General features: G+C 37.5%; 1 protein-coding gene across 3 annotated transcripts; it reads right to left on the minus strand.

Annotated features, from left to right (window-relative positions):
* Positions 1 to 1,992: 1,992 nt before the first annotated feature.
* On the minus strand, positions 1,993 to 16,649 carry LOC148847046 (ATP-dependent 6-phosphofructokinase 3-like). Of its 3 annotated transcripts, XM_088951636.1 has the most exons (14): positions 15,767 to 16,362; positions 15,180 to 15,226; positions 15,015 to 15,054; positions 14,700 to 14,762; positions 14,471 to 14,608; positions 11,209 to 11,367; positions 10,980 to 11,033; positions 10,737 to 10,805; positions 10,477 to 10,606; positions 8,835 to 9,100; positions 4,461 to 4,509; positions 4,288 to 4,317; positions 4,163 to 4,221; positions 1,993 to 2,380 (listed from the first exon to the last, which is right to left on the minus strand). In XM_088951636.1, the coding sequence occupies exons 1-14, from the start codon at positions 15,866 to 15,868 to the stop codon at positions 2,150 to 2,152; spliced, it is 1,437 nt and encodes a 478-aa protein (XP_088807762.1). In that variant the 5' UTR covers positions 15,869 to 16,362; the 3' UTR covers positions 1,993 to 2,149. The 3 variants fall into 3 exon arrangements, with proteins under 3 accessions (XP_088807762.1, XP_088807761.1, XP_088807763.1); XM_088951635.1 differs by having other exon boundaries at positions 4,163 to 4,317; positions 15,767 to 16,649; XM_088951637.1 differs by lacking the exon at positions 4,163 to 4,221.
* Between the last annotated feature and the right edge of the window lie 5,346 nt (positions 16,650 to 21,995).

Raw genomic sequence — 21,995 nt, forward strand, 5'->3', positions numbered from 1 at the left:
CATCCATGCAGTCTCTTGGCTGCATACTTTCGTGGAAGCCACGAAGAGCTCATCTTTGTAGAGGGTACCTCACGAAGAGGACTGATGATGCTGTATCTGAGTTGAAATAAAGTTGGTAGAGCTGCTTAGTCTGTTGGCTATCAAATTCCTACAGTCTTTGAGTTCATAAAAAATGGAAACTAGAAAGTGAGAGCTTTTAGTTTCTAAAAGGTGGGAACTTAGCTTTATAGAAGAAGATGACTTAGCCTTTTAGAGGATGAAAACTTAGTTTTTTGTAGCGTTTCCACAGACGATGCCAACTGATGAATCAATTTTTGGTGATGTATCAATTTTTTGTGCTAAGTACCTCATCATTTGGTCTGCTTCCAAGTGGTTGATGACTCAGAGGCCAAAGTGAACTTTTACTGGATGAGGACTTGGATGCCAAGCTGACCAGGCTGAGTTGGGGGCAGATTAGGTGCCAAGTTAACTGGGCCGAGCTGGGCATGTTAGGTGTCGAACTGATTGGGCCGAGCTAGGCAGGTTAGGTGATGAGCTGACTGGGTCGAGTTAGGCAGGTTAGGTGACGAGCTAACTAGAGTGTCGAGCTGCCTATTAGGTGCCGAGCTAACCAGAGGGTCGAGCTGCCTAGTGGTGAGCTGGATTGATTGTTGAGCTTCGTAGTTCTGTAGAGACCTGCAAGGAATCAATGTCAAAGGACTCAGGGTGGCTAACCCGACGAGGTCGCCGTGATGCTTAAGTCAATACTCTCATAGTAGACTGTAAGCTAAAATTCACAAAGTATGAGAGCTAGAATATGCTTACTTGCCCCCTATGCCATTGGAGTTGGTGCCTTTATATAGGTATTGTTTGGCGTGGGCTTCACGCACCGCATCCGAGATTTTCGAGAAGTCGTCTAAGTGGTCTGAGATTCCTTGAGGCAACCGCCATGCACGTTGACCACCCTCCGGATCGTTCGACACGTGGGCCAACTTCCAAGGATCGTGGGAGTGTTAGGATATGCATGCCGAATTTGTTGACGAGCACGTCTCGCAAGTCGCCAAGTCGGCGCCTATGCCAGGCCGCCAGTTCGTGCCTGTGCCAGGCCGCCAGGTGGGACACCATCAACTTGGCTAAGGCAAGTTGTTGACTAAGTGGTTTCGGGTGTCACCTAATTGTTCCGATGTGTCATGTGTCACAATATCATTGGAGGGCCAAATCCGCACTCATCACGCCTCATTAGTGGCAACATAATAACAGACGCTTCAACCTCGGAAAAATAAAAATCCACTTAGAGACATGATCATAAATATCAAAAAAGTCACGTAGCTCCATCACCATGATCTTGGCTTCCTTCTCCAAGAATTCTTAATCTACAGAATTAGAGAGAAGATACATGTCAATGGTTTTGCAGGTGAAGAAATCGCTGGAGTTCAACAAGAAGCAAGAAAACCTACTAATGACAATGAGCAGTACTTATATTTCATCATTGATTTTGTAAGAAAAAAAGCATTATTAAGGGCAAATATGATATTTTAAAAACTAAGTACATATATACTGTGGAAAGATATTTTGAAAACTTCTTTAGCACTCCTGCCAGTCCAAACTCCAAAGTACTTGGTTCTATCCTCAGCTCCTCCTTCGTCTGCTTTTGCTTTAAATATTTTGTTAAAAGTATAACGTAGTTGCACTGCCGCCAGTCCAAATTGGGTCACCAATGAATCTTACTTGAAGAGGTCTCATCACTTACAAGGACAAAATTGGGTTTCTAAAATATTTAAACTTGCACCAGATATCACATACTAACGGAATTCGTTCGAATCTTTGACAAAACACGGTATGTTTTATTCTTTATGAAAAAACTCGGGGGATTTTCAAGTCTTTTACCAAAAGAATAATAAAAAAAAAAGGATTCGAAGTTTCTGATACCACAATAACAGGCAACAACGGGAAGCCAATTTTGGATCACCGACCAATAGGTTAATCGAGAATTGAGATTACCAAGAACGAATCTTCCGTGCAAGTGCAGCTAGCAAAATCATTATCTAAGATAGAAGAATATATGTATACAAGTAGCAAATTCCCTCTCAGTGTACCAAGTGAAATTAACCAAAACTGACCAACTAGGAAATAGAGATTTACTGGTAGTAACAATGAAACTAATTGCCTATTAACAAAAACCAGAGTGACCATCGGGAGGGTCTCTCACAAGCTCTTTGCTCACGGGCTTCCTGTCATCTGTGCAGTTCTCCCCGTCCAACAGTTGTGTGGGTGGTTGTTTTTCTCTTTTGCTTACCGTGATATCTTTAGGCTTCAAGAAGCTGGGCTGGTTGGTTGAAGAAAGCAGCCTTGCCCACATCCTGTCAGTAATCACGACTTTGTTCTGTCTTTCGGTCACACGCTGCACATCAGCCAAAAAACAGTCCGCAATCAGTATAGTCAAAGAAAGCTACAAATGTACGATTTAATCAAATGGAATCACAAAAATCTTCTCCAGGAAACCATTTTCTCCTAGCACTTACACTTTGACCAGTTCTACCTGCTCTCAGAAGCGACTTTCTATAAATCTTGATATACTAAAACGATGGGAGGCTAAGTACATGAGCTCTTGTTTAGGAGAAAGTGACTACCAACTCATATACTATGACCAATGAAGCTCATGGGCAAGTAAAGAATAATGAGAACAAAGGTAGATTCCTCATTATCTATAACGAAAGGAAATAAAATTGTTAACCTTCTGGTTGTCTATCCAAATATAATCTGCTCATGTCTTGTTCAATGATGGATACGATTATTTGGTTTTAAAAGAGCAGATCACCATAAAACTTCGAGTTTCCTATACATATGAATCAGAATAGGATGGTGGAGAATCTGAATGGACACGTTCATAACAACTACTATCTCAAAACAAAATTACAGTGGACTTGGGGTTAATTATTGCCACAGAAATTAATCAATACAACAACTAGGAAAAGATGGAAATCAGGAAGTGGAGGTGTGAAACATAGCAGCATTTTGTTACGAGTAAGATTAGGAGAAGCAACATGGCTGTGCATGGAAGCACTTCGATACACTTGCAAACAAATTCATACATGAAACTAAAGAAGAAAATATTTTGAAGGTATACATATAGGCCCGTTCGCTTTTCGGTAAGTTACTTACCTGGGTAAATGCAGTTACCTGGGTAAGTTTTTCCTGGGAAACACTTACCCGGGTAAGTACACTTACCCATGTTCTTTTATTTCTCATGTAAATAAGGCAATGACCATTTTAGCCATAAAAATCCATTATTAAAAGAGCATTTTTGTCCCATTCAAGTGTTGGCAACTTTCCCCATAGGTGGAAAAGTTAATTTACCCACCTAGGAGATGGATACCACTTACCCGGGTAAGTGATACCCAGGAAAATAAACTTTCCCTGGTCCCCACATAAATCCCATTGACCAACTTTCCCCCCTCTCAAAATCTGAAAAAAGAACGCCCCCACAAGGGAACTCTTCCATTGAACTCTTTTATGGTATAGAAAAAGTCATAAAAAGCTTTACACATACATAAATCCTTGTTTAATACTTAATCAACCGACTAAAAGAAAAAGTATCAATGTGGATCATACCATTTAATGTCCAAATTATTCATTGGACCTTGATCACTATTTTCTAGGAGATCAGTTGTATGCCCATCTAACAACCTAATGGCCTAACAGTTGTAAGGCCAACTATACTGTATGGAGCAGTGTGTTGGGCAGTCAAGAAACATATCTAAAAAATGAGTGGCGGAAATGCATATGCTGAGATGGATGTGGCAAAACTAGAAAGGATAGGACCAATAGCTCCAATAGGTGATAAAATGAGAGAAAGTAGACTTAGTTTAGTCATGTGCATAGAAGAACATCAAATAGCACCCATAAGAAGTCATTTGTTGCAAGTTGAGAGGGGCCAAAAGGGCTAGGAATAGACCAAAAAAGGGCATGGGTAGAATTAGTAAGAAATGATTTAAGTGTCAATAATTTAATAATGGATATACATTAAACATAATGGAATGGTGAAGCAAGATTCACATAGCCGACCACATATAGTTGGGATAAAGCTGGGATGATGATGAACCTAATGGCAATGGAGTTTTCTTGCTGAAGATTTTCAAATAAGAACTTAAATTTCAGGTCTTGCCATCATATGAGTACTCACATGGAAGGGAATGTAAGCATGTCTTCCATTTACAGGTCCAACCGTGAAACCTGTGTATCCTGCAAATGCGCCATGAACTACACTATGAGCAAGAAGTGTGCAGTACACATTATCAGATGCATTACCTGGGACAGCACGGATCATATATGTTGGATCTGCCAGCCAGAAAAGGCACCACTTGGTTAGATAACTCTCTCTCTCTCTCTTCTCTCTCTCTCTCTTGGGGGGTGTTTGCTAGGGGTAGGAGATGATCAAATTTGACGCCCCCCCAAAAAAATAATAAAATAAAAATACCAACCTATGTACTTTAGATTGATGATCATCTTTCTTTTCTTTGTGAAATGATCCTACAGCAATAAAACCAAGAGTTAGATATGCAAGCAACGTTCTGAAAATCCAAATGTTATTGTATAAATTGTAGACAGAGTTGAGTTTAATTATATCAAATTATTTCTACTTCTTACATGTATGCTAAAATATAAAAAAACAGAAACATGTTAAATTTAAATCCACATAGATAGTTAGAAAAGTGATCCTACCCTATTTTAACTTGTATGTATGTACTTAAAAAAAAAAGATTTTAGCACTTGTACACTGGAAGCCTAAGATGATACAATCATGTTCAACTTGAAAGTCATGTAGCCAATTAATCTACACATAGTGGTTCTTTAACCTATATATGGAAAATAAACTCAATATGGTGGTTTCTAAAAGGTCTTCCATAATCTACCTAACTAAACCATTTTCTAGCAGGAGCTTTAAAACAAGTCTCTTGAAAAAAGTTGAAACAAACAAGGAAACAACAAGTAGAGCACTACATCTTAATTGAATTGATTCAAATCACATGAACCATATAGATATTAAGACTTGTGAATCTAATTGTTGGATTCAAACAATAATCATAATATTTTTGTAGAAAAAGATTCATACATAAGATTCAAACTGGAACCCTTTGGATTCATGATTTGAATTGTGAATCACATTGTAAATCATAAGGCTTTGACAACTAAGAATGCAAGTTCATTTGCTTTTGCAAGATTTCTCAGGTCACAAAAGCATATATAATTAATACAAATTACAAAATGTTTCTCCCAATAGCTTCTTACTAGCACAACCAACAACAAGGTATCTCAATGTTTCATGGACTCTCCTAAATGGATGAAGTGTTTGTGTCAGAAACAAATTGGACAAAGACACTTTATGGATTCATGAAGGATGCTTCTACACGACATTTTTCCTTTTCTCCTTATTCAACATAAATTAACAGCAAATGTGCACAATGAATATCATTTTCCAATAAAATGTTATCAAGTAACAAAATTTATTAGGTCATTTTCTATAGGTTTCAAATATTAAAATTCAACAAAATATGCACTTTTTAATTGTTGTGATTTTCTATTATCTGCCTGCAAGTCCTTGTTCCTTCACCTTGCTGAGTCAGACTCCTCAACATGTGCTGGATTCTGATTCCCGTGTTTTTGTCCACAACACTGAGGTAGATCAACCAAAATACAAATAACAGACAGTCCTTTGGAACATGTATCCTCAACAAAAATGTATATCTCTCAGTCCAGATTGTGGTGCTAACACGACTAACTTGTTGTTCCCATAAAAGGATATTTGGAGGTCTATAACTTACTAAAATTCCCATAATGTTATACTAGAATGAAAAGAAAATGAAAATCTGAAAGGATCCTAGACAACATGGTAGAGGGATGAAATGGCTAGAAAGAAGACCAGGTCCTATGACCATGGACCTTACAGCCCACACTCAAGACACCCATGACATCCCATGAACTTGGGCCCATTATTTGGCCAGCTGAAGTGGGATTAACCAGAGATTCTCTCAACAATTTGCTTTGATATCAAAAGAATAATTTGATAGAGATTGAGAAAATGTTTTTGATTTATTTAGATTTGAAAATTTTTCCTCCATTAGCAAGTTTTTTCTTGTTTAGTTGTATTTGTTAGGGAAGTAATTATTCTATAGATCTCAAAGAAAGGTGATGTTTATATAAACACACACACATTGTAAAGACTCTTCCAATGAGAAAACGAAAGTTGAATTTGTTCATGCAATTTTGTTAATCAGGTGTTGACTCCTAAGGAAACCTAATGATGCTGACTCCATTAGGCTTTATCTTTTAACTCATAGCAGGTATTTGAAGTAGTAATTGAATATTAGTTCATTAAAATTTCTGTTACTATTCTCATATTTGTTCTTCTTATTGGTGTTTTCTCTCTATTGCTAAATCATCACCATAGCTCTTATTGCCTCTCTTATTCTCTTCGCATCTTTATATTCTTATGAACAGTACAGTTTTTTTTTTTTTTTTTTTTTTTTTTTGTAAAAGGTAAGGTAATTTTATTCAAATAAAAAACACATACAAGCTGGGTTCAGACCCATAAGGGCAGCCTGAAAACCACAGCATTTACATTCTCCACCAGGAATTGGAGCAAGGGAAAGAAGACAATTTCAGACTTTTGAATTCCTCAGATACAGACACCCAAGAAATCAGCTTGCCCACAGCTCTCTGAATGATATCCTCACGACTTTTAGCTTTATTACAGAAAATTCTACTATTCCTCTCAGTCCAAATGGACCATAAGACAGCAGCAGGAATAGTCCTCCACACCAGACTCCCTTTCTTGCTTAGGCCTTTCGCATTCCAACAACAGAGAAGTTCCTTAACCGATCTAGGCATTACCCAACTGAAATCCAAGGCTTTGAGAAGGTGTCCCCAAATCTGAGAGGAAAATGGACAAAGAATACATAGATGATCTGTCAATTCAGCATGATGTCCACAAAGACTACAGGAAAGATCCATAACCTGGATGACCCGCCTCATTAGATTAACTCTGGAAAGACATTTGTCAAGGACCATCGTCCAAATCAGAAGGTTGACTTTTGATGGACTTATAGAGTTCCAGATCTGTGAAGCAGGAAAATCAGTGAGACCCAAATAGAAAATTTTAGAGGCAAGGGATTTGACAGTAAATTCACCATCCGAATTCCATTTCCAACACCATTTGTCTTCCAACTGCAGTTCAATCTTCTACTTCTGAAGAAGAGCCATCAGATCCACAATCTCTTCTAATTCCCAATCAAATAGATCCCCCCTCCTAAAAATGGGAGTCCAAGTAAGGGATCCACCAGTCGAACAGCAGTACTCAGCCACAGAAGCTTCTTGGTTAGAAGCACACTGAAAAAGTAGAGGAAAAGACTCAGCTAGAGTCCCATCCAAACACCAAGGGTCCTTCCAGAATTTTGTTCTATCCCCTCTACCAATCTTGACAGAAATCCCTTCCATGAACACAGAAATTTTTCATGATAGCTTTCCAAGGGGAACTGCCCCAACTTAGAGGAGGATCCCTAGATCTCCAGTTACCCCACTCCACCCCATACTTATCTGCTATGAGAGATCTCCACCAGGCCTCCCTTATGAACAGCACAGTTATCTCTTTCCCTTTGCCCCCTTGATTTTGTGATACTTTAAAGTTCTGTCCAACTACTTTTTTTGGGTAAACTAAAGTTAATTCTCAAACTAACAAGCCGAGGGCTTTGTGCAAGTGTTGCTTGGACATGGATATGGGAGTCAGAATTCGATTTTTTTGGTAATAAAAAGAAAAATTTTATTAGAAAAGAAGAGAAGATACAAGAAGGTGACTATATATCACCCACAAATAAAGGGAGAAAAACTCAAACACTCTAACACCAAACCCCTTAATAAACAAAACATTTTCCCTTTCCCAGACCTTGACACATCAAACAACCTTGTCACCAAGACCCAAAATCCTCAAGGGACCAAAGGCTCTCCCTTTTCATCTTCAACTTCAAACACGATCTTAACAACAACAAGCTCTTGCTCATAACTCCACATTAGAACTTTCTGCAATTCAAAACAAACTTCTTTTCCAATTCCCTTGAGTTTTTCTGGCAAAATCTTCCATCCTATAAAAGATAATCCCAAGATTTTGCTTACTTCAGTTTCCACTATCTTTTCCAAATCCACAGTTTTTTTTTTCCTATTTTTCTCACTTAACCAACAATCACCTCTTCATCTCCCTCTTCCCCTTCTACAATCTCTTCCTCTAATTCAGAATTGATATGTGACCAAGAGTCTGACTCAGCTAGATGAGAAAACATGAACTCACAAACATGTCCATGGAAAAGACTATACTATTGAAATAGTTCATATTTTTTTGAATTTTGACATTATATACCTGCAAAAAATGTTACTAAGTAACATTTGACATGAAAAGTGGCATTCATCCTGTACATTAACTGTTCATTTATGTCAAATAAACCAGGGGATAAAAAGGAAATGTTACATGGAAGTGTCCTTAAGAATCTGCAGAGTGTCAGACTCTGATGTCTGTCCAACATGGACAGTCTATTTAGGAGAGTCCATGTAACACTGCTTTGTGGCCTGAATCCATCTTGCTTAGACCCATTTCAACTACTTATTAGATGCTATTTGCATGGGTTCTGCATCACAACAAAATCAAATGAAAATCATATTGCTTCACCTATGGAAGCACCATAAGTTACAAAAAGACTATATTTGAAAGAAAGCATGCAGAAACTAGTGAAAATCTGTCACATATAACATGTGGATGCACAAAAAATTGCTGCCTCCTACGCACAATAATTTGGAATTGGAATACATACCTTGATACTCTCAGATATCCACAAACCAACATCCTGGAGTAGCTTGTTTCCTGAAGCATCCTGCTGATCCATGGTATGCATGCTTTCAGAAAGAAGATCCTGCCCAGCACCTTCAGCTATCACAATAATCATGTGACCATTTTCTTTAAGCCGTTTTTCCATGTACTCAAAAAGTCCACCAGGTCCTTCAAGATAAAAAGGTGATTCTGGTATCAAGCAACAGTCCACATCTCGGCTTGCAAGAGTAGCATACATTGCAATGAACCCTGTATCAGAAAATATTATTGGATTGTAAGGAAGATCTAAGTAACACTAGCATGTTTAACACTATACATAAACCACTTAATGCTATAAATTAATACCATAGAGTGACAGTTCACTTGAGATTGGTTCTTGTTTATTTTATTGTGTTTTATTTTTTTGGTGGGTCATGGGAACAGGGTTTCCCCTATTGTCAACCTTGTGCTTGGACTTGCCAGTCCAGGATGGAGGGGTATTGCATCAAGTTGGCAGTCTGAAAAATTGCTGCTATATATCTTCATGAATCCTAATGTTTCTTGCTCATACTAAGACGTGTCCCAGAAGTGATGTGCTGCATTTCCACCTAGGTGCAATGAGAAGTGAGCAAGGGTGGCATCCAACTATTTTTTTGATAGTAAGTAGAGGAGAAATATTATTGAAAAGGAAAAAAAATACAAGGAAAAGGAGATAAGAAATCATCTAAGGGAAAGCATCCAAAAAAAAAATCCCTGAAAACACCCAACTTAAACTGCCCATTCAAATGGGTACCTAGATCTGCAAAGAGTCTTGCTGATTCTCCAACAACAAAGAGGGTCAATAGAGCAAATATTGTAACGACACAGTTCACATTATTTCTTTCTTATTTCCTTTTCTTTGACCAGCTTTTGGCAGTGAGTATTATTTTTGATCCCCATGATCCTTTTCAAGTGTGTCAGATTTTCTTTCAGGTCTAGTATGCACTGTTAACAATAAAAAAGGAATTGATGACAAATCCAAATGGTCATGCTAATAACCAAGGAAATAAAGCAACACAAGACTGATAGAAAACAAAAGAAGACCATGACGTTTATGAATACAGAATAATATGCATTGATCATTAAGCATATTACAAGTACATGCAAAGTAGGGTCCACTTCTTGGTGTAATAGTAAATAGAGGGCTGAAAAGGATGAGAAAACAGATTTGTCTAGAGTATCCAATTCATAAAAAAAAAACAAAAAAAAAAAAAAAAGCTACAGGTTAGGTCTGTATCCAGTCCACCACTCCCAAGACCACCCCAGATGGTCAGGACCAGCATTAGGTAATCTCCTTTTTAAACATAGACCTAAACACAGCAAAAAATGTCAAAAAGTTATACAATATAGGACACAGAAAAGAGAAAGGAATAAAGAAAAGGAATTCAGAAAAGGAAAACGGCATAGTTACAATATGAATATTTGACACCACCCAGGAAATGCACAACTTCCCATTTCATTCTAAAGTTCATGCAAAAATCTGGAAAAAAAATCTAGATTTATTCCCAGGCTAGAACCTGAGAATAAACCCTTCATAAAAAAAAAATCCATCTAACTTATACCAATCATTCACAGATTTATAAGTGGTTGAAGATATAGAAACTTACCACTATAGCGACCCATTAACTTCACAACACCAATACCATTCTCAACACTCTCAGCTTCAACATGTGCTGCATTGATGGCACGTTGTGCTTCTTCAACAGCAGTGTCAAAACCAAAGGACTTGTCAATAACCTTAGTCAACATAAAACAAGAAGAAATATGTCAAAATTATTAAAAAAAAAAAGTCATCAACCCATGGTTTGTAAGTGATGGGAGAAAAATGCAAGTGAAAATGTACTTGTGCACAGGTTTAATAAAATACCGGGATATCATTATCGATTGTCTTGGGGATTCCTGCAATTGCAACTTTGAGACCACGCCTTTTAATTTCCTATTGGCGTCAACATGAATAGAAAAAGTAAGGCAGGAAAATGTGGCAATTTTTTTGATTTTGCAGTTGTGGAAATATTATAGTTGGCAAGATAATGGCATAGATGATGATGGTGACATATATCACATCAATCTAATAATAGATGGTAGCTTTTGATTATATAAACAAAGTTACCTCATAAATCACCGAAGCCCCTTTCTGAGTTCCATCACCCCCAATAATGTATACCTGGAATACAGCAAGGTATGTAAAATCACACACCCACCAACCCACACAGGTACACAAACAAATGGAGACGGAGAGAGAGAGAGAGAGAGAGAGAGAGAGAGAAAGAGAGAGAGTTTTGATAACTCTGAATCATAGCCATACCAATGAAAATAATACAGTCTTATGCTCTGTATACCTGATTAATACCACGATCCTGAATGCTGTCAACTATCTTTGAGGTATCGTGTCCTCCTCGTGACGTCCCAAGAATTGTTCCACCACGTTTGTGAATGTCATTTACAACCTTGGGTGTCAATGGAATGGTATTTCTAGCATAGAAACCCTTATATCCTCCCTACAATTTCCACTGCCCTCATTAGTTGAAACCATTAACCATGCACAATAAACTTTCCACTTTGCACCTACAGAAATACCTCCATCAATCCTAGCAATGGAAACCCTTATGTAACCATCGTTTGTTTATGCATCAAAAAATATGCTTTACAATATATTAAAAGTTAAACTTATTTAAATTAGAGGTGACAGTGAAAAGAAAATAGGAAGCAAAACAATGCATCTAATATTTGTTCAAAGGTCAAGAGTCAAATACAATACACTTCCTACTAAAATCCTCAAGTGATGCATCCCCATGTGCTTGGTTAGATAAGTTTAAGCCTCTTTGGAAGTCTAAAATGAAGCTAACAGATCTAAAACAAGGAAGAAATGACCTGAAAAGTCCTCTAGCGATGCATCCCCATGTGCTTGGTTATATCAGTTTAAGACTCTTTGGAAGTCTAAAATGAAGCTAACAGATCTAAAAGAAGGAAGAAATGACCTGAAAAGTCCTCTAGCCTCATTCTCATCTTGCAGGAAATTCAGGGAAGAAAATTTTGAAAAGAAAAAAGAAAAAAAATGGGGTTCACTTAAGATGCACTTCTTTTATTGAAGCTGTAGATTAACTATACTAATAAAAAATTGTAGGTTCATCACTTTTCTTTCAACCTACTTCTTAATGATTAAAATATTTGTTTTGCATATTTTTTATGTCATTAATTAGGTTATTGAGTTATCTACAAATGAGAACAAAATCTTGTAAAGTTGATGAATTTTGAGGGAGTTATGCCTGTTTCACTGATAGGATGTCAGTGTGTAATGAGATTTCTGTTATGGGCCCGCGAATAGGATCTCGTGAGCAAGTTGTTATGGGTCGGTCCACGGGGAAAAGCTCCTGTTTTCCCTTGTTCCTCCCTGCTCTTGATGAACCTATCTAGGTGCCCTAATGGTGATTTGTTCAAGAGATCACCTAACTCTCCTCTACTCTCTTTCTTGATTGAATATTCGATATCCTCATTCAATAATGGTGTCTCCTTAAATAGGAGATTACAAGAGTCCTAATCTTAGGGAGTCTCTTTGCTGAATAGGGAGACTTCCAATTCTATCTTGCTAAGGATAAGATAAGCTAATCTTAATCTGATAATAAGATAAACTAATCCTAATCTGATAACAAGATAAACTAATCCTAATCTGGTAATAAGATAAACTAATCCTAATCTAATAACTTACTAACAAGATAAGGTAAGAGCAATAGAATATGATAAGAACAAGCAAGATGATCTAATCTAATTTGGCAGTGGGTTGGGTTCCTGTTGCTGCCAGCGGCGATGGTACGTCTTTCCGAGGAATGCGTCCATAACAATTTCACCTTTTAGTAGGATTGATAACAAATATTAGAATTGCTTAGGAGTAAGAATCCTTAATTGAATGTCCCTATGGGTATAGGTTATGGGTTTATTTTAGTTTTAGAAGTTGTTTAAGGTAAGTATCTTAGTTTAGAGTCTAAAAAGGGAGATCTGATCTTTTATGTTGAGTCTGAGTCAATGTAATTGAAACCTGGGGGAGTTGATTTGATGAATAAATGTTTGGATTAGTGAACCTGGTTGTAATGAGGCATTTTTCTTTTTTTTTTTTATTCTCTCACTTAATTCTTCTTCTAAGCAATCTATCTCTTTGCTTCTTATTCTAAGGGAGAGTTTTATCTTCCCAATCTCCTGCCAATTCCTTGGTAGACAGCAAACTGTTTATGTAATTTTCAACCTATATTCTTCATCCTTAATCACCTAAATCACCTTTCTGCTTTTTTTCTTGTTTGGTAGAAAATCACCTTACTTCAATTTTCACCCTAGAAACCTACCACCATATCTGAAAATTGTAGGACCCCTCCATATCCGAAAATTTTTTGGCTGTTGGTATAGTAATGATTAATAAGACTATAGATTGGCTGAATGCAAAGCTAGAACAATATAGAGATGCTTAGAATCAGAAGGTTTCAGTATAATTTGGACTAAGACAGAATATATGTACTGCACTTTTAGTAAAAATGTTAGTAACAATAGTGGATTAATTAAGATTGATGGTTAGGAAACATCCATAATGAGGAGATATTTAAGAGGATCTTGCCCATAGAGTTAGAGCAGGGTGGTTTAAGTGGAGGTGCATCCGGTTTGCTCTGTGGTTGCCATGTACCAAGGAGACGAAAAGAATTCTACAATATAGTTATAAGACCAGAATTGCTACATGGGACGAATTCTAGGCAATGAAGAAAAAAAATGTAGAAAAAATGAGTTTAGGTTAGATGAATCAGTGACAAGATTAGAAAGTACAGTATACAAAATGAGACAACTAAAGTGGACTTAGGACTTAGGAGTTAGGTGTAGCTCCAATTAGTGACAAGATGATGAAAAGTTTACCAATATCAGTTAATGTGACTGAACTGAATTGAAGGGCTAGCGGTTGATCAAAAAGGACATGGTTAAAAGTAGTAAGAAATGATTTAGGCACCAATAATTTAACAATGGATATGGCTTTTAACAGGACGGAATGGTGAAACAGGATTCATGTAGTGATAGAGTTGGGATAAGGCTTGGATGATGATGACTATGAATTAATTATTGAATATGTATAATTAGTAGATAAAGAGTCCTGGATCGGTTATTTATCAAAAAAAAAGTCCCGGATCAGTTGGAATACCAGTACCCCATTCATGCCATGCCATCTTAAGATAGCTCCTACAAATCAGTCTACTACAACTTTAACCTCATATATGGATGAAAATCCACAAAAAGGGATGCATAGAGCAAATTGCACCTACCATAAGCATTGTGCTAAACAGGCTGTATGCATAACATACTACATCTTGCAAGTATGCACTTCATCTACTTTTATGTACATGTATTATGTATATACCATATAGGCAAGCACTACAGGATGTCCAACACTTCATTTCCAAATTAATAATTAGTTAAAGAATAAATATTAACTAATGAAGCTCTTACTTTCAATATACATGCTAAGAAAAAGACATGCAAAAAGAAATGAGTAAAGCAAGTTTAGGCATTGATTGTTGAATCAAACTGCACCAAAATTCTTGAATGTAAAACCCTCTAGACATAACCACTTACCTCTATCCCAAGGATTCTCTTAACACCATACATGTAATTAAGGCCACACACTATTTCCCTAATAACTGTGTTGAGCCCCGGGCACAGACCACCACATGTGACAATACATGCATGCACTTCATCAGACTCAAAATAAACCTGTGCAACAAGCAAGTCCCATTAAAATATACTGTCCATGATTACAACTTACTTGCACATGGAGTGAACAAATAATACACCAATAGAATACCTTTTGACGTGGGCCAGCGCGTCGTAAATGGATCCCCCGTGGACTGGTCTTGTGAACCACAATCTGCGAAAGAGAAAATAGCTCATACATAAACCATGGTTATGGCTGTTAATCATATGCACAATGCAGAATGCCCCTATACAATTCCTCTAATTTATTGAAAATAAACCTTTTCAGACACATTGTGCCCTTGAACAAGGTTTATAGTCAGTTAGATCATAAAACTATTATCAAACAGATTCTTTCTCTTATAAATAACAAATAGAAAGGAAGACTTGATGAAAATGGGGGTCAATCATTACAAAACCAACTAACCTTTTGGGCAACAGTATCATCCACGTTCACAAAATATTGCCTGGCGTATCAGAAAATTATTTTTGAAGAATCATCAATTTTAACCAAAATTATTCAGAAGAATATTCTTTAAATGTTGAACACATGGCACTAGAAATCAGCTTGAAATGGCTCGAATTAACTTACTTAACAACTGAATACGCAGGATTGTCTTGCAATGGGTTGGGGTACGTCTGCAAGGAACGAAGAACAAACTAATAATCACTTCCGAGGAGAAAAACATTTAAGCCCAGACATAAGAAACTTACATATAACATATGAATTCTCAGGTGGAAGTAGACAGGAACCCTCTCTTTCTAAAAAGAAGGCATGATTGTTCTTTGTGGATCCATATGGAGTGTATGTGTGTGTATGCGTAAACTTAGCTAAACTTGATAATAAAAGATGTCAAACGTTTAATCTAGAATTAGTAACAAAACTTACTCATTCCCTAAAACTCACAGACTTCTATAAGGGATATCAAGAAATAACTAAATAAAAAGAAACAAAATCATAATACTGTATGGAAATCTTTTCAGGAAAAATAGGCAACATAAGGAAATTATTTAGTTTCAAATCCAGATCTCCAAACAAAGCTACCACTAACTTAAACAGTCATTAGGAAGTAAGGAAAACAACATATTGATAGCTTCAGTGTATAGTAGCATATTGGCTTCGAATCAACCAACCATTTATAGATCACAGAGAGAGGAAAAGGGAAATGAGCATCATACAGGGAGATTAGACATGTAATCAGACAAGTGAGGAACATCTTCAAGTACGTATCCAGCATCGCCGGTGACGATTTTTGGTTCATATTTGGTGGACACACCCATGGAGCTTCTTTAAGATTTGATTTTTGAGTTGGAATTCGGAGAAGGACAAGAAGTAGTAAGTGAGGAGGAAGAACAATTGAAGAAATGACTGAAAATTAGAAGGGTCGAAGCAGCAGAACTTGGTAACAGAGGTCCAAAAAGAAATAGGGATCGACTCTATTCAAGCAGAAGTCGCAAAATCGGAGAGAAGTTTTCATAGGCCAATGATAATGGAAGGAGTTGAAGAACAGAGAGCTGCCTTTGTAGCGAGTGGAGGACAAGAAACAATCAGACGTTGATAATGTTGACCGGAAAAGAAGTAAAAACGCCGAGGAGTCGGTTCTGAGTTCAGCTTCGTTGAGGTTTCAGCAAAACAGGTGGCGGGTGGCAAATGCCGATTATGACTTGCATTCGCTTTCGCTTCTGTCCTTGAAATGATAGCAGAGAAAACTGATGAGTGAGAAGCAAGCAAGCAAGCAAGCTGCAAGCAAAGCAAAGCAAAGCAAGAGGGAAATAAGAAGGGCAAAAAGGGAAGAATGGTGACTTTATTGGAATTTCCCATGTCAATCGGATCCTACGAAGAAAATCGGGTTGTAATCCGTAATCACTCTTTGAGTTGTGGTTTTTAAGCCTTGAGCTGTTAGTTAGTGACTTTTAAACTTGTAAGCCATGAGTTTGTGGGTTTAATTACTGAAATACTACTGGTTTTAGAAAACCGAGGAGTATTACACCACACGGATACGGCGGTTGGGAATTGGGAATTTGGGATCCCTGGAACTGGAAACCTCGAGAATGGGATCCTAATTCCTAAAAGAGAAAACAAGGATTTTAAAAACCGGTGGCCGAGAACAAAAACCATCGACTGACGGATCCTATCCTAATGCCGTTGTTCACTGGGACCCTCAACCCTGGAGGCAAATTGTGCGACACAGTGATATACTGACAATTGTTGGGTCAAATATTTCTCTTCTGGGTTGTTTTTTGATGGTCCAGAAAATATCAAACCAAAAGCTGCCGCTTAATCTTATACTGTTTTTGCCTTTTGGGGGTATGAAGAAGTGTTGTAGTGAGCAATTGCATGCTTGCCACGTGGAAATTAGAATCAATCTGGTCATTTTCGGACCGTGAACTGAATACGCTTGGACGGGGGCATCTTGGGTAATTTACATGTAAAAGGAGCACGCTGCACGCCAACACGGGTTCTGGATCTGAGATTAGTGACGCCTGGGGCCTGACGCCTAGAAAGACAAGCAATTCGAATCGTGACACGCGGTTCGGAAGAGTCCCGAACTCCCCGATGGGGATTGGGGAGATTGGACCGCCCGTTAACTTTTCCAGGGGAGAAAGCCTGAAAACGTTATTAGTTAACCTTGTGTCCGTATTCGGTTTTGAACCTTGATCTGAATCCAATCATTATGTAATATGTACTGGGGAAATCTATGGCACTGCACCGGGAAGACATGGTTACCGAAAGAGTATTGACCAAGAGGATCCATCCTCAACACCCACCTCATGGATGATGGACACCTATTTTATTATACCGGTTGTTTTCTGGTATCACAGTCGAACTTCGATGAAATTACGCCCGTTGAAATAGCGCTGGGCCAAAACCATGAATCAGCATCGCTTTTGATGTATTGATACGGCCCCACCTTACCTGTATTTAAAGTGAGTGGAGCCACAGCAATGCATGGTAGGTTATGATTTCATAATTTTAGCGTAAGGTCGTGGTTTTTAAAACCGGACCGGACCGTCGAACTGGAAAAACCGGGAACCGATTATTTGACCATTTCTATTTTACTCTAGAATTGTTATTTTTCAAAAATTGTTGATTTGGTCAATAAATTGCTGATTTAGACAGTTGAACTGTTCGAATCATTCAACGGTTTAGTCAGTTTTTTTTTAATTTTTTTTATTAGAATGGGCCGTCCATTTGATTTAAACGGTTTGACTATTTGACCCAGGGAATCGGACCCCTGACTGGTTCGCTGTCCAGTTCGGTTTTAAAAACCTTGCTTAAGATTACTCCAGTAGCGGCCTTCATGGTCTGGTTTGATTTAGGGAAGATCTCAAATCAAACCATTAAATTATGATTTGAGAAATTTTCAAGTCAAATCAAACTGATTTACTACTATATAAATAAAACCTAATTAAACCGTTTTATATATTACAATTTGGTTCAGTTTTTAATATGCTGGGATATTTTATTGAGCTTAACCCGATAATTTGAAAGCCCAAATAGCATGCTTATTTACATAAATAGCAAATATAATTCAAATATTAAATTGAAACTTTACAAATATCACATATTACTATTATATAAATTATACTCACACTTTCTCAAACATAAACAGTTCCTTGAGCATCAAATTATCTACAAAAAAGAAAACATCAAATTATAAATTAAAAATTGAAACAAACAACAATAATATATGAAATGTTAAATGAATATATGCATACATACCTACATACATAAATACATTTATATATATGATTTGCGATTTGGTAGTCTAGACCATATAATGAACACCTATTAGCTGGTTTTTGAGCAACATGAACCCACTCCATCTCAATATATTCACATTAATTCCATATGGGTAATAAAATTAAATGCAAATACCACATACCATATAGATTTAATACTTAATTGCACACATGTTCTTACACTAATATATGTACTATGTAAGTATGTATTAGTAAATAGGATTAAATGTTCGGTCCTAAAAAAGTTATTTTTAATTGTTTCATTAAAAATATAATATTTTGATCATTTAATTTATTATTAATATTTAATATCTATCTTTTAATACCTAATATCTATTTTTTTGGTTGTAGGTAAATCATTCAATGGGACAGGTCCGATTTGATGGACAAGATGGAACGGACGTTGGGCTGGTTTTGATTCTATTATTCGTATTGATGGGTTAATTCCGGTTCCTAATCTATTGTTCGGAATTGGTTATATCGAGTTCCGAATTAATATATATATATATATATATATATATATATATATATATATTAAATAAATAAATTAATAATAATGAGGTCCATGAGGTCAAATTCAATTATTTCAAGAATAATTAGGTTCTTGATGAAGGGTGATTTGGCCCGACTTAATAAAGATAAGACACGTGGATACAACCTGAAAAAGAGATGACAATTCAGCTTGACATGACCAGTTTGCAATAGATTGAGTTCGGATATCCAGCCACCTTGGGATAAGGTGACCTTGCGACAAAGTCACCTTGGGACAAAGTCACTTCTGAACGAGATCGCAACAGGATCACCTCGGTCCCAAGGTACTTCAACATTCAACTCAGTTCGGAACTTAAAGGCATCAGCCCGGAGATACTGACAGCACTACGTGGTGACCTTGAAAATCTCTCCAACGGATTCTGAACTTCACGGGACCATGCCGCGTAACAATTAGTATTATCTCCTCCCTGCCCGATTCAGGCGGAATTGATAAGCCTTATCACTTGATAGTGTTATCTCCCAATTAAAGTGAAAACGGATCTCATCGTGGCGAAGATCTCTTAACCAATCTGCAAAACTCGCGAGGACTCAACTATATAAAGGCTCCACCTCCAATGGCTCAAGGTATGTGTGATTTCTATGCTCTTTAGCTCTCAATATTGTCAGCAATTTTCAGCTCACAACAAATTTACTAACTTAAGCATCGGAGCGACCTCACCGGATTAACCACATCGGATTCTCTGATCTTCCTCTTGCAGATCAACCTAATCCACTGTACAACTGGAAACCATATCACCTACAGCAGGGAACAATTAGATCGTGCAACATCAGTTCTGATTCTAAAATTATAGATCTTATAGGTCTGATTTGGTTCTGATTCTTTAATAATTGTTATTAGGTCGATTCCAGGTGTACCGTGTCCCAATCCGGACCCGATCCGATGACATTATTTGTAATTGCAGCTCCAGCAATGGGCGCTTGTGGTTGTTGGCCCCTATTAAAGGAACTGACAGGCCTGAAACTTGAGTTAAATTAAATCACTTTGCATGATAACATATTTTTGATAGATTGTAGAATTCTCTCTATATATCTTTGCCTGTGAAAGATTTAACACGTGTAATGTGTTTAGCGTTAGTCAAGGAAAAACCTAGAAAACCACTGCCCCGAATGAGCTGCCAGTTTCAATTGCAGCCTTATCGAGTTAACATTGCATCATGCGACCAACGTCGCAGAACAATGTGTGGTGAAGAAGACAAAATATTAACATATATAGTGGCGTGCTCAAAAATCAGTGGAAGGTCGTTGAACTGTTCTGCGACGCTGGTCGCAGGTAATATTTTCTCTCAATTATTGCAGTATTGCTCGGGCAAATTGCCATAAGGAGGACATTTAAAGGCTGTATAAATCAAATCCACCGTCTTCAGTAAAGTGGAAAGAGAAGCTGGCGTACAGGAGAAAGAAAGTGGTTTTGGTATTGGAAACAAAGTCAAATCCCAAAATGGACATTACTTTTAGACAAACACCAAGCCATATGGGTTGAAAAGATATATCAAATGTAGAGGAGTTCGGACCTAGTCAATCTACATCTACTCTCCTATAATAGCCTAAAAAGTATGTCGAAATGACTATAGGCTCAAGGTGATGGCCTGTTTGAGAGGGCTGAGTTGAAGATTTGGTTAAATTGGTTCAGCTGAACAGTCTGAAGCAGATAGCTTAACTGACTGAAAATTGATTTGGGTTTTCCAGATGTTTAATTAACCAAACCCATAAGCCTTTAATCTGGTTGTTACAACTGTCAACTGCTAGTAAGAACCGATGGTATGGGAAGTAAATAGAAAAATAAAGAAGAGGGGGTATGAAAGCTGTGGAGGTGGAAAAAGAGTGGTGTTCTTAATTTGTATGCCTTTTTTTTTTTTTTGAATTTTATGTTTGCTTGAATCCTCAAAGCCGCAATGGCAGAGAGGCAGAGAGTCAGAGAGACTACGCAACTTACAACAAGGGGCATGCTCGGGAATTGGGATTTAGATGGCATCAAGACAGGTCAAACTATGGGTGTGTGTTTCTATCGGCCTATAATGGCCCCCACCATTTGGACTAGTTTGGATAATTGTGTGTTCAAGCATATCAAGATTGTTGCAGTACTTATCAACATACCAGCAAAATTCCAAAAGTTAGGTCGTTGTCAAGTCCATTGTATCATCGATTCTTCTGGTGCCATCAAATGTGAGCGAAAAGTTTTTTCATATCAATAAAGAGTAGTTAGCAAGATCATTGAACGTCTAATTTGTATATAATTAATTGTTTGTTTAGTTAATTAAAAAGCAATGAGTCCTACTATTGATTTAGGGTATCAATTTAAGACAAGGAGACACAAACCATGACACACTTTAGGAGAAAGCATCTACCCTGAATGTAGTGCCTGATCTAAAATAGTGTGGGTTGAAAAGGGAGAGTCGGTGTTCTGTGCACTGGTGGATTCATGCCTTCAGTGAATTCATCAATCACAATTGACCACGTCGTTTAGGGCCAAGATTCATAACGTTAATGGGTCTTTAACCGTTAAAATGGGATAGCTGGTTCAACCGGTTACAAAAGACAAAAAACAAATAAAAAACACTCAGTCCGCGTTCCTCTCTCATTCTCCCTCCCATTTTGTAGAGTTCCATTCCTTTTCCTCCACCGAACCCTATCTACACACTGGCAATCATACCACAGCAGACGGTGACCCAAACCAGTGGCCGTCGGCAGTGAGAGCTCCGGTGGTACATTTTCTGGCCTTTCCTGTTTTCTCTTTTCAATAGATTAAAGCCTTACACCGGTGGGATTCTTCAGGTGAGCGAAGATGAATCAACACCGGCGTTCAGCAGATTGAAGCCTTACACAGTTATGCTGCTTATTCAATCTATTTGTTTGAGGCCAGAGAGAAATTCGTTCAATCCCGAGAAAATGATTTTTGAGATGCACAACATGTAGTGGAATCATTAAATGACAATCTGCATTCTAACATCACGGCTAACTAACTGCACTTAATTTTGTCATTTAAATATACTAGACGAGGGCATCTGCATCTGTACATTCACTCGAGAGACCAGTGCAGTGAAAAGCGAATATCCAAGATTTAAACTTCTAAAGGAATGTATGCAGATAGAGTGTTCCACACAGCTATAAGCAT

Source organism: Nelumbo lutea, chromosome 6 (genome assembly GCF_056320005.1).
Source record: "Nelumbo lutea isolate HS-2025 chromosome 6, American lotus-T2T, whole genome shotgun sequence".
NCBI classification, from domain to species: domain Eukaryota; kingdom Viridiplantae; phylum Streptophyta; class Magnoliopsida; order Proteales; family Nelumbonaceae; genus Nelumbo; species Nelumbo lutea.

Coding starts and splice junctions, on each gene's coding strand:
- LOC148847046 (XM_088951635.1), bottom strand. CDS start 15,868: ATGGGTGTGTCCACCAAATATGAACCAAAAATCGTCACCGGCGATGCT. Junction 10,806..10,979: donor GGGCTTCGGTGATTTATGAG/GTAACTTTGTTT, acceptor TGACGCCAATAG/GAAATTAAAAGGCGTGGTCT. Junction 4,510..8,834: donor GGATATCTGAGAGTATCAAG/GTATGTATTCCA, acceptor TTATTGCTGTAG/GATCATTTCACAAAGAAAAG.